Source organism: Seriola lalandi, unplaced genomic scaffold, assembly GCF_002814215.2.
Source record: "Seriola lalandi dorsalis isolate HSWRI2012SDOR001 ecotype SW California unplaced genomic scaffold, Sedor1 jcf7180002054917, whole genome shotgun sequence".
Classification (NCBI taxonomy): Eukaryota; Metazoa; Chordata; class Actinopteri; order Carangiformes; family Carangidae; genus Seriola; species Seriola lalandi.
This window is the reverse complement of record NW_019525469.1, coordinates 1,054,698-1,066,730: the sequence shown is the minus strand read 5'-3', so window position 1 is coordinate 1,066,730 and position 12,033 is coordinate 1,054,698. Positions and strand designations below refer to the sequence as shown.

At 41.8% G+C, this 12,033-nt stretch overlaps 1 protein-coding gene across 3 annotated transcripts in view; it reads left to right on the top strand.

The window, feature by feature from the left end:
* The window catches only part of gripap1 (GRIP1 associated protein 1), a 42,408-nt gene extending 34,501 nt beyond the window's left edge, over positions 1-7,907 (top strand). For all 3 annotated transcript variants that reach the window (XM_023431150.2, XM_023431149.2, XM_023431148.2), the window contains 2 exons: positions 3,439-3,611; positions 5,221-7,907. In XM_023431150.2, the coding sequence (XP_023286918.1) occupies positions 3,439-3,611; positions 5,221-5,301 (254 nt within the window). In that variant the 3' untranslated portion in view covers positions 5,302-7,907. The remainder of the gene's footprint in view (positions 1-3,438; positions 3,612-5,220) is intronic.
* The last annotated feature ends 4,126 nt before the right edge of the window (positions 7,908-12,033 follow it).

Sequence of the window (12,033 nt, the reverse complement as noted above, 5' to 3'; positions counted from 1 at the left end):
TCAGCACGTCGTTTATCTGACAGTGACACTTCATTACAACCACTTTAATCTCCCGCTTCAGTTACCTGCACACACACATGGACCTGTGTGTGTGTGTCTTTGTCTGTCTATATGTGTGGAAGAGGAGATGTTCTTCTGTTTATCGGGAACAAACACTTGAACATTGTATGTGTTTCATAGAAAATCGCACTGATCAGTTCCTGAAACAGAGACGTGTGGAGTCTTGAATCTGTGAATTCTGATGTTTCAGATTTTCTCTCTCTCTCTCTCTCTCTCTCTCTCTCTCTCTCTCTCTCTGTCTCTCTCTCTCTCTCTCTCTCTCTCTCTCTCTGTTAATCCATTTGAACTCACTGTCTCTCCCTCATGTTCCACTGCTGCTATATTTAGCTGCTTTACTGTTTTAGCACAGTGATGCTGAAAGTGTGTGTGTGTGTGAAATGTTTTTTAATAACTCCTCAAACTATCAGCAGATTTATTTTTCACTTAAATACCCTCCTCCTCCTCCTCCTCCTCCTCCTCTTTCTAATCTCTGATCCTCCTGCAGAAACAACAACACACTGTATTAAAAACTGAACATTAATAACAAAATTAGAGCTGTTTTCTTTGGTTCCCACCTTCATTTCAACCTCTGTTAATGCTCATGTTGAACTTTGATTCAGATTTTTCAAATTTTAGGATTGATGCATTTACAGCAGTAGAGACGTGTCACATCAGTGAAACTTCTTTTACTTCTACAATAAGAGAATTCAACAACTGAGACCTGAGCAGTGCCGTTCAGTCTTTAATTCATTATAGACAAACCATAATAAAACAGTTGGCTGCTATCCATTGACTCTTCTACAACATGTTTTGCATTTACTTTTTCATTTACAAAGTTGAAAGCACTTGACAAACTGTAAGCACAACCACATAAAACACTAAACCTGTGCCATGCACTCAGCTGTAGCAGCTGTTGTTAGCATGACACACTTCAGGGGCTGTATCGAACTTCCTGTGACAAACCACGATGTGTTAATGACATTTGTGAGACGTGCTCTTCAGCCGTTACCCATAACACCCTTCTCTCTGCACAGGCATTGATGTGCATCTTTGGAGAAGCATGATTCCTGCCTGAGGAGGTGGAAATTCAAGTGAACAAAATGACAATAAAAAGAGGAAGAGAGTTTTTAAAACGGTCGACAATGATCATACTTAACCCAGTAAAAACTAAGGAAGAAAAGAAGGAAAAATAGACAAAATTCTATTGATGGTCGAGTCCGACCTGATCGATCAGTTTGATTGATCAGGTTTTAAACCAGACCTGTGCAGGACTCTTAAGTCTGCTCTTTACTCATCTGAACAAACACGTGATTCAGTGTCTGAGTGAAACTGTGAAATGTGATGTACTGATAGTTACCTCTCCTCCCTCCTCCTGTTTCCTTTCCTGTCTCCTGTTTCCTCCCTCCCTTCTCTCCTCCTGTTTCCTCCCTCCTCCTCTCTCCTCATTGTTCTCTCTGTTCTTTCTCTCCTGCTGTTTTCAATTTCATGTTTCACTGGTTTAACTCTCATTCACTCCCATTAACACTGGAATGATGTGAAATCTAATGGGCAGTAAAACGAGAGCTGAGCTACTTCTGCTGCAAACTGGGCTCTGTGTGTGTGTGTGTGTGTGTGTGTGTTTGTGTGTGTGCATGTGTGCGTGTGTGTGTGTATGTTCTATACATCCAGTTTTCATTTACATTTAGTTAAGACTTGTCGTGAGTGTGTCACGGTTATTGTAACCTGCTGCCGGGTTGCTAGGCAACACCGTTGATCTGTGGAGCAGGTGGAGGGTTAGTGCCTTGCTTCAGGGCTTCTCAGCAGCTCCTGTTCATCAGTGATATTTTCTAGACTTCAGATACTAACCCATGGCTGATGACAGACTGTTGATCTTTGCTGAAGTCAGACTGTAACTCATGAACTTTATTTAAATCTCTTCTTAAAGCACATCTCTTTATCTCAGCCTTTACTAATGTTTAATGTGTGTTTTATTTATATTGTTTTATTCCTAATTATTTTCCTTCATGTTCTACGGCCTCTTTTCAACTGTCAATGTTTTTTCAACTTCAAGATCCTTTCAAATATTTTTATTAAATCTGATGTCGTGCTCTTTTTACTGTGTTTTACTGTCATGATCTTTGGCATCTCTTTTATCTGGTTTTATTTTTCTATGAAGCACTTTGTACCTTTTTTTTAGGAAAAGTATTATATAATAATTATTATTATGGACACTTGACTCTGTGTGCACCTTAACTCCTCAAAGGTGGTTGAGTGCTGAGGTTGAACAGCTGTTCTCCAGATGTGTGAAACCAACATGCAGGTAAACAGAGTCACAGGTGTTCAGGTGTTAAATATTTACAGCACATACACTCTGCACAGTCAGCATCTCTATAGGGTGTGTGTGTGTGTGTGTGTGTGTGTGTGTGTGTGTGTGTGTGTGTGTGTGTGTGTGTGTGTGTACGTGTGTGTGTGTGTACGTGTGTGTGTGTGTACGTGTGTGTACGTGTACACTGCAGTCTTTTTTTATGTCTTAGTTTTATGCAGCTGACACACACACACACAGTTTGAGTGTTTGTGTCTACTTTTATGACAACATCAGATGTGATGTACAAGCTTCTGTTGTAGTGGTGTGTGTGTGTGTGTGTGTGTGTGTGTGTGTGTGTGTAAGTGTGTAACATGTATTTGGTCGTAAATCTGTCTTATTTACTACTGAGATCCATAAAAACACCCACATCCTGTCTTCTCTCCTCTCCTCTCATATTCTCCTCTTTTCCTCACTTGTTTCCTTCTCTTCCCTCTTGTGTCCTTTCTTGTTTCCTCTATCTTTTTCCTCTTATCGTATGTCCTCCTTTCCTCTCCCTTCTTGTTTCCTCTTTTCTCCTCTCTTCACTTGTCTTCTCCTTTCCTCTTTCCTCACCTTTTTGCTCCTTTCGCATCCCCTTCCCTAATTTCTTCTCTCTTTTCATCTCATTTCCTCTTTCGCTCTTGTCCTCTTATCTCCTCGTCTCCTCTCCTTGTCTTGTATCCCAGGACAAAGAAATAAAATTAGTAGTGTTGAGCTGGGTTGACTTTTATTTTTTGTTGATCTACTGTTGATTTTTAAGCTGAGGTCTGTCCTGGAAGGTGTAGTCTGCAGCGCTCCGCCTAGCAGCACTGTGTAAATGTCTCTTGTGTTTGCTGTGCAGCTGGTGACTGAGGTGTTGAAGGAGGTCTCATAGAGGCTTAAAGGGTGTTAAAGAGAATCAGCTGATGACTGCAGAAATACCTGCTCACACACACACAGACACAGCAGCTTCATCATGGTGGTTAATACACAGCCACAGAGAAGCTTTAACCTTTAACCTGTCTCTGTGGACACACTGCAATGATTCTACTGGAGCTTTACTTTGTCAGAAACTCCTCGTCTCCTCGTCTCCTCAGATGTGTCGGGCAGTGCCTTTGGAGGTCACGGAGGCTCTCAGGGAGACAGAGGTGGTCTGGGTTCAGTCCTTAGAGATCTGGTCAAACCAGGAGACGAGAACCTGAGAGAGATGAACAAGAAGCTGCAAAACATGTTGGAAGAGCAGCTGACCAAGAACATGCACCTGCAGAAGGTAACACACACACACACACATACACACACACACACACAAGTCCGTCTGTTACTTCAGCACCTCGGACAGCGTCATGGTTTTATCAATACACAGCACAGTTAGGTTGTGGGCTGGAGAGGGAGGATGGCTGGTTAACATCCCCCACCCCAAATCACCTACCGCAACATCAGCCTGGCTCGCTACTTACTGTGGTCGCCTATCAGCATCTTGAGGGATGCTGGCAACCGCTGACATGTCTATGAATAAACTGGAGAAATCTGTGAAACTAGCAGGTGTCTCTAACCAATATCATAATCCATAAAACAGTAACAGTATAATTGAATATAAACGAATTGACAGTGTCAAATATAACAAAATTACAATAATTACCTGCTAACTGTTTAACATATCACAGGGTACGGCAAACTAGACTTTCTCCCGTAGCAGACAGTTGAGCTGCAACAGTAGATAGTGTCGACATAGAATCTACGTCATCACCGATCACAACAATTAGTCGAAGATTATTTCAGCCGTACGACACACACATCGAGGTATAAAGAACAAATAGGGAATAAAAGCCACAGCAGTTTGTCCACTATGCTGACATCACTGCTCGGGATTTCTGGATAGTTATAGTAGTATAAAGTATATGAAGTTATACACACAAATGACCTAATGTCTGAACATGAAAACAGGCAGTTCAGTGTGTGCGAGTGTGTGAAACGTTGCCGAGTGGTTGGTGGTGGTAACTGTTCCCATGACGATGAGCAGCACTGAGTGTGTGTTTGTGTGTAAAGCGGTTAATTCGTTGCAGGGGGTGAAGTTGTGTTTTGAGGAGTGTGTAGGAAGACAGATCGCCCAGAGGGAAGTCCAGGCCACACACACACACACACACACACACACACACACACACACACACACACACACACCGTGTTCAGTGACTTTGACAGAGAAACAGTTTCCTCTTTTCTCTGCTGTTGAAGTGATGAACAGATGATCAACATAACAACTTCTGACTTTAACATGTTGGACAGCAGATTCATATTTAAACAAAGAACTCGTTGTTCCTACAAATATCACATTTCCCAGTCGCTCCATCGACTTTGGAGCGTTTCAGGAGGTCAGCCATGTTTGTTGTCAACAGCAGTGTCGCTGAGTTAACAGTTTACGTGATCATCCTCTGATGTCGGTGGAGTCAGACATAAAACAAAGACTAAACAATGTCTTCTGCCACCTAAATGGCACCAGCAGTCAGAACCCGTCCCTGTGAGACACGTCCACTGACCAGGATGTCCCATCAGAACTCTTCACAACCAATTTTCTAGACATCTCAGTGATCCTGACAATAAAAATAATCATCAGGCTGCCTGAGACCAGCTCATAATGAACTGATTCCCAGACGTCTTAAAATGTACAAATGGAACCCACAGATTCACCTGTTTCTGTCTGAAACTGAAGATCTGAGACAGCGTCGACTGTTTTCAACATGTTCACATTTCTGTTTATCAGCTGCTGTTTTCAAAGTGAGGAATGAAGTCCTCTCTCTCTCTCTCTCTCTCTCTCTATATCTATCTGTCTGTCTGTCTATCTCTCTCTCTCTCTCTCTCTCCCTCCCTCCCTCCCTCTGCAGGACCTGGAGGTTTTGTCCCAGGAATTAGTCCGTCTCAGTAAAGAGAACAGTCCTGGTGTCGGAGCAACTGGGTCGGGATGAGACCATGACCTGGATCCATCCGTCCTTCCCTCCCCCCTCACCACTATTGTTCTTCTCAGCTGGACGGTGTGGGCTGGGCTCAGACTAACACCTGGAACCAGTATTTCTTTCTTTCCATATTCATGACCCAAGACCTGCTGTTGGCTCTGACTGCTGTCTGGAGCTGTTACGATTTCACCACTTCAGTCTGCCTGCTGGGCTATGACTAAATGCTGGAATTCGTCAATTTATTGTTTCTCAATGACAAGAGAAAACAGTAAGTTATAAAGACCAGAGAGAATGGAAACATCAAAAGTTGCGCTCAGCTCATTTATGTTGCTTTTGAATGTACTGTAATTAGACTGCACCACTCTGTCAAGTCCTGGCTACAACCTGGAAACCACACAATGTAACAGACTTATGATTTCTATTGTAACGGACTGTAAATGTCTGCTAATGCCGTTTCTGGTGTCTGTTGGGTCCTGGCTATGTCCTGGAAAACACAGTCCTGGTATCTGAACTGACTGAATTAGTTATTTTAATGGTTTCTATGTGTAGTAACTCTGTTGTGATCTGGCTATTTCCTGGGCTTCCTGTCTGCAACAAAGTCATTGCTGAAAACTTGGGGCCTGTCTATGTCCTGGACTCTCTGACCTGTTACTGACAGTTTTCTTTCCTAGAGCTTTCAGTCACAACCTTCAGCAGCAGATAATTTAGTCATGTCACATGACTGACAGTCCCATGTTCAGGTCAGGTGATGAGGATTAATCCAGTGACTCTTCATCACAACTGAGTCTTTTCCGTCACTTAGATCTAGACAATTCTGTTTCCACATTTGTCTGACGACAGACACACACACGTGTTAATCAGGTGTGTTAGTGAGCAGACGCCAGCAGTTGATTGATGTTTTTTATGTTTGTGTCAGGCTGTGGCTATTTTCTGGACTAAGCTCCTGTCACATCTGTCTTACATGTCAAACCTTCTGTGTCTTTGGCATCATAGCCACAACATGGAGCTAATTTGCATCTCTCCTTTTATTTATTACTCCTCAGACACTCTGGGATGCAGAAAGGCTCCTGTCACTTGTATGATGAGGGATGTTTAACAGGATCAGGACGTGTCATTTCAAGGTTTTATACAAAAGACAAATTCATGAACTCATCTGTTTATTATGAACATATAAAAAATGAATTTAAGTCATTTTTACATTAAAATATCAAATATCAATAATTAGGTTCAATGGCTGAAAGTTTGATCTTAAAATTAAGTTAAAATCAGGTCTGCACTACTCACTGGGACTGAGAAAGTAAATTAGAGGATAATTTGGTTTCAAAAGTTCTGCTGCTTTTAAAACATTGGATTTGAGTAAAAATCTGATGATGAGTTTAAGTGTTTAGTTTTTTCTTTGTGACTTCTGTCTGGAAATATGAGAATTAATGAGATCACAGCTCTGATCCAGCACCATTGGGCATCCATCCTCTCTGACATGTGATTCAGTTCAACCTGGGATGCAAAATGGCTCAATGAAAACTAAATGATTTTCGGTGTCTTTGCTTTTGTTTGGTTTTTGATGATTCAGCTCTTTATCTCCGAGGCCGTGTCTGTCTTGGATTACATAAATGTAATTTCTCCCTCACTGTTAACTTTTTGTGACTCTTTCCATCCTTACCGGCGACACCAAATGGTGCAGAAAAAAAGTGAAATTATCATCTTTGGTTGCTTTTTTGTGACTTAAGTTCTTTTATCTTTCTGTCGGGCTGGGCCTACTTCCTGCTTGAGAGAACATATCTTATTATTTTGTCTTTAAATCTGCTTCTGTGATTTTGTAAAAAATAGAACTTTAACTTTGAAAGTGAACGACAAACACTTCCTGTCTGTTCTGCTTTTTCTTTCTTCTCCTGGACTCTTGGATTTATTTTTATGTTTGCGACATGGCCCCTGACTGCGCCCAGGATTACACTCTGCACCAGGATGGCTCCTGCTGACCCAGCTCTGACTATATCCTGGACATTGTGTTATGCTGTAACAATATGCCTGTACATCTCTGCTTTATTTTTGTTTGTACACTGCAGAAAACGTCTACCTCAGTCTGAGGGAAAGACTCTGAACCAGTGAGAGGAGCTGGACTTGTTGACAGAGCAGCTTCACTCGTTCACACAAACAAGTATCTCATGTAGATCCTTTAGACCAAACTTTAAATACATTATTACATATTTAACACATGAATGAACAATAGAAAATCAAAAAATATTAAAAATAATTTGCACAGCATAGGATCGAGCCTTATATTGGTCTGAAAGTTTAAATATAGATAATTTTAATATTTGATATCATAAAACAGTCAGAAGAAACCAGTCGAGCTGCACTGAAAACAAACTGAAGCTCTCTCTCTCTGTCTCTCTGTTTCTGAGTCTACACTGCTCTGACTGAGCGGGATCAGTCTATGTGCTGGGCGGTGACTCAGCCTGTTGCTTTGTTTTTGTTTGTATCTGTTTAAATCTGTATATATACGCTGTCATATGACTTCTAACTGTACGAAGAATCAACTGATCTATTTATGAGACTAATGATGATCATGACGCTAATTATTCTAACTACAAGAAAATATAAAATATTGTCTGAAGACATTGGTGTGTCCGTGGTTTTCTCTTGTTTCTAAGTTGTTGGAACTTAATCAGACCTGGGGTTTATCAGTCAATTGATTTTGTATCAACTCTCAGGTGAATCTGATCGACTCACCAGGTAACTCAACCTGTAGCCAGTGCTCGCCCGGTATAAATAAAGCTGTGCCTCAAGTTTCCAGCAGATCATTGCAGGACTAAATGTTTCTAAGGGGGCAGTGATGGAGCTCTAAACTGCTTTGAAAAATCAGGATCAGTTGTATCTAACATCAGTTCACTGAAAGACAGAAAAGAAACTTCATCACAGACACAGAAGCAGCCAAAGTCCTGTCAGAAGAAGGCTTGTCCTGTCATGGTCTCAGAGGACGAGCAGCATTTTCTAAACCAGGGGAAACAAGACCAAATGCTGAGTGGTCTCAAAAATACTTTTATGTTTACTGATGAATCCTAGTGTGAAGTTAATGTCAGTAACAGAAGAGTGGATGTAAGGAGACAATGATACCACAGTGAATGGTGAACTGGCTGTTTTTGACTTGCACCGAGTTGACTCCACCCTGACCATGGAGAAGTACCACTCCATCCTTCAGAAACAGGCTCCACCCTCTGGTCTGCAGGATTCATGCTGCAGCAGGATCATGACCCAAACACCTCAGAGCTTTGAAGAACTACTTGAAGACCGGAGTCCTGACCATCATGGATTCTTCTCCACAGTCATCTGACCTCCGCCTCACTGAACATTTAGGCCCTTGAGAAACTTTGTGACATCACAAGAAGCTCTGTGGACCCTTATCAGATCATGCTGGGAGAACATGGGTCAACGGGTTTTGTCTCTGCAGCTCGAGTTCATCATTAAAGCAAAACAGGGACAAAGCAAATACTGAGATATTCTCAAATTCATGTTTCACACATGTAAATACTACATTCTCTGACTTTTGGACCGCGCTGTGCATCGTTAACAGAGTCTTAAGAATCCATCTGAGCAGTTTAATCTACAGCTGCAGTGACAAACTCTTGGCTGTCGACTTCTGTTTAATTATAAAAATGTATTTTGAATCAAAAAATTATGTTTGCATTAAAATTTAAGTTTAATGACACACAGAATTAAATAATAAGTACAAAAGATAAATAAATTAGATACATTTTATTTCCTTATTCTGATTTTGGGGGACTAAAAATACTTTCTTCAAATTTTGATGTTTTCCATTTACTTATTATTATTCTTGTCACATTCTATCCATCATGTGAATTTCCTGTGAATCAAACATAATGTTGGTGGGAAGAATCAGAATTGATTTTTTCTGTGGAGCTCAGAGGGAAAATGAAGGGACGTAGTAAAAGAGAAAAGAAGCAGTTGTGTTATGAAAAATTAACAGAGGTGAACACTGCTGAATATTTTATACACCGTGTGTGTGTGTGTTGGTGGCACAGTTTCTGTCTGAACTGTCTGCAGGGAGGAGAATGAAGTGGACAGGAAACGACTTCAGTCATAAAATCTGCGAAAAGTTGAATGAATTATGGTTCTTTCGTCCGTTTTTTTTCATCTCTATGTGAAAACACTTGAAGGCTCTGTCTACTTCCTGATAATCTCTGCAGGTGACAAACTTCAGAGACTCGTCCAGTTTTTAGTTTTCATCATCAAACAAACTGAAGAAGACAGACTCCACCTCCTCTATCCTTCCCACAATCCTCTCTGTTGTTTTCGGGTTTTGTTCAGAATCAAACTCTTGTCAGAGAAGTTTGGTGATGGAGGTCGAGTCCGGGTCTCTCAGCGGGGAGACGCCGCCTCGTTCAGCACTAATTAGCTGTCCAGTACTTCCTGTCCCACAGAGGAAGACAGATTAGAGAGGTGACCGCTCGCCGCTGATGGGGTCTGCCTTAACGAGATAGCATCTGATTGGCTGGGCCGAGGGTTAATTGAAGTGAAGGAAGTGATGAGTTCTTCCAAATGTGGTTTTAATTAGAAGGAGGGCTCAGAGGGAGGTTGTCTGTCTGTCTGTCTGTCTGTCTGTCTGTCTGTCTGTCTGTCTCTCTCTCTGTCTCTCTGTCTGTCTCTTTCTCACTCTGTAACTTTATTGTTTCTATGTTTCTCATCATTTGTCTTGTTGTTTCCTTCAGTCACCTGTTCTGAAGGAGATTTTTTGTGTTTGTGTCTGGGAGAAGTTCCTGAGACCTGCTCACGGGAAGTTCACCTGCTACAGCAATAAATTACATCTAAGATCATAATTCATACATCCATCAACCTAAATCACTCTTCAGACCCCAGTTTGTTTGACAGTTGAAGTTTCAATCAGCCATTGGAAAAAACTCAAAGAAACCAGAGAAGATGACAGGCGGAGGAGGAGGAGAAATGAGAGAAGGAAGAGAGGGGAGAAGAGAAATGAAAGGAGGGGTCAAAAAGAGGGAACAGAAAGAGGAGATGAGAGAAGGGGCAAGGAGTGATGAGAGGGGAATAGGAGGGAGGTGAGAGGACAGAGGGGAGGAAAAGAAAAGGATGACAGGAGGTTAAAGGGCAGAGGAGGTGGTGAAAAAGAGGAGGTGAAACGAGACGATAGGAGGGCTCAGGAGGAGGGGAGGGGAAAGAGGAGACGAGAGGTCTGGTGAGAAAAGGATGGAAGGAAGGGAGGAAGGAAAGAGTTCAAATGAGACGAGGAGAGATGACAAGAAAAGATGAGGTGAATAAAATGATGCAGGAGGAGAGAGGAGGAAGAAGAGATGATGAGGAATGAGGAAGAAGAAGAGGAGGTCAAAGAATGGTGCTGGTTCATCAGAGACTGACTCATTTCTGTTGATCGAGATCATCGACCACATGAAGTTGGTTTTCAACCTGATCCACAATGTGGTCTACCTGATCAGACCTGATCAGACCTGATCAGACCTGATCAGACCTGAAAACAAGGAGAACAACAATACCTGCAGCAGCCTGATAATCTATCAATTCATCTGATTAATTAACAAGCAGCTGCAGCAGGAACAATAATAATGTAATGTTATCTGTTTATTTGCTTCAAACATACATATATGTATATATATATATATATATATATATATAGTACAGAATGGGCGTGAGGACAGGATGATGTAACAGGGTTCTCTAATCGCCCCGGGAAACCAGAGGGTTACCACGGCAATCCCAACATGTCTGTCAGAGACACACAAGTGGAGAGAGTGGAGGTGGAAGTCGGGTTACAGAGTTTAAAAAATTAACGAGTTTTCTCCTGCAGCAGTCACTAAATATAGACAGAGTGTGTGTGTGTGTGTGTGTGTGTGTGTGTGTGTGTGTGTGTGTGTGTGTGTGATGACAGAAAACATCACTTCACAACAGAAACCAACAACATGTCTGACAACACCCCTCCTGAAAGAAAACACCAGCGCTGACAGTAAACGCATCACGAGAGAAGACAGTAAACTTATGGCCAGAAAAGGCATAAACACATTACGACAGGTCAGTGGAGAAGATATCAAAGGCATCATAGGAAAGACAGTAAACAGATTGCAGGAAAAGGACCATGAACGTATGATGACAGTCAACTCATCAGCAGAGCAGACAGTATATGCATGGTTTCAGGGGACAGTAAACACATCACCAGAGAACAGACCATAGGAGTGGGTGGTAAATGCGTCACCATGAAATAATAATATAATACACTGCAGGAGAGGACATTGAATGCAGCACAGTGTTTTCCTCCCTTGTGTTTTGTTTTGTTTTGTTGTTTATTTCACTTAAGCCAAACTTTACACTCACTGCCTTAAACAGACTTAAGTTATAGCTGACTGTTCACAACACACACACACACACTCACACACACACACTCTCAGAGAGCAGTGTGGGCCCCCAGAGGCCTCACTGTATTGATTGGACTCTCAGTGTGTGTAATGAGAGCCGCTGCGTTTGCTTTTAGCTTCAGAGTGGGAGGAGAGAGATGTGGCACTGCGGCAAGACATACACACACACACACACACACACACACACACACACACAAACAACAATAACAACACAAACATTCTTTTACCCACATATGTACAATCAGAGATACATGTCTTTATATAGACACACAGTGAGCAGTGTAGGAGGCTGTAATTGAGAAGGAACAGCCTGAGGTCTGATTACACCACCTCTCTCTTTTTGTTTCTT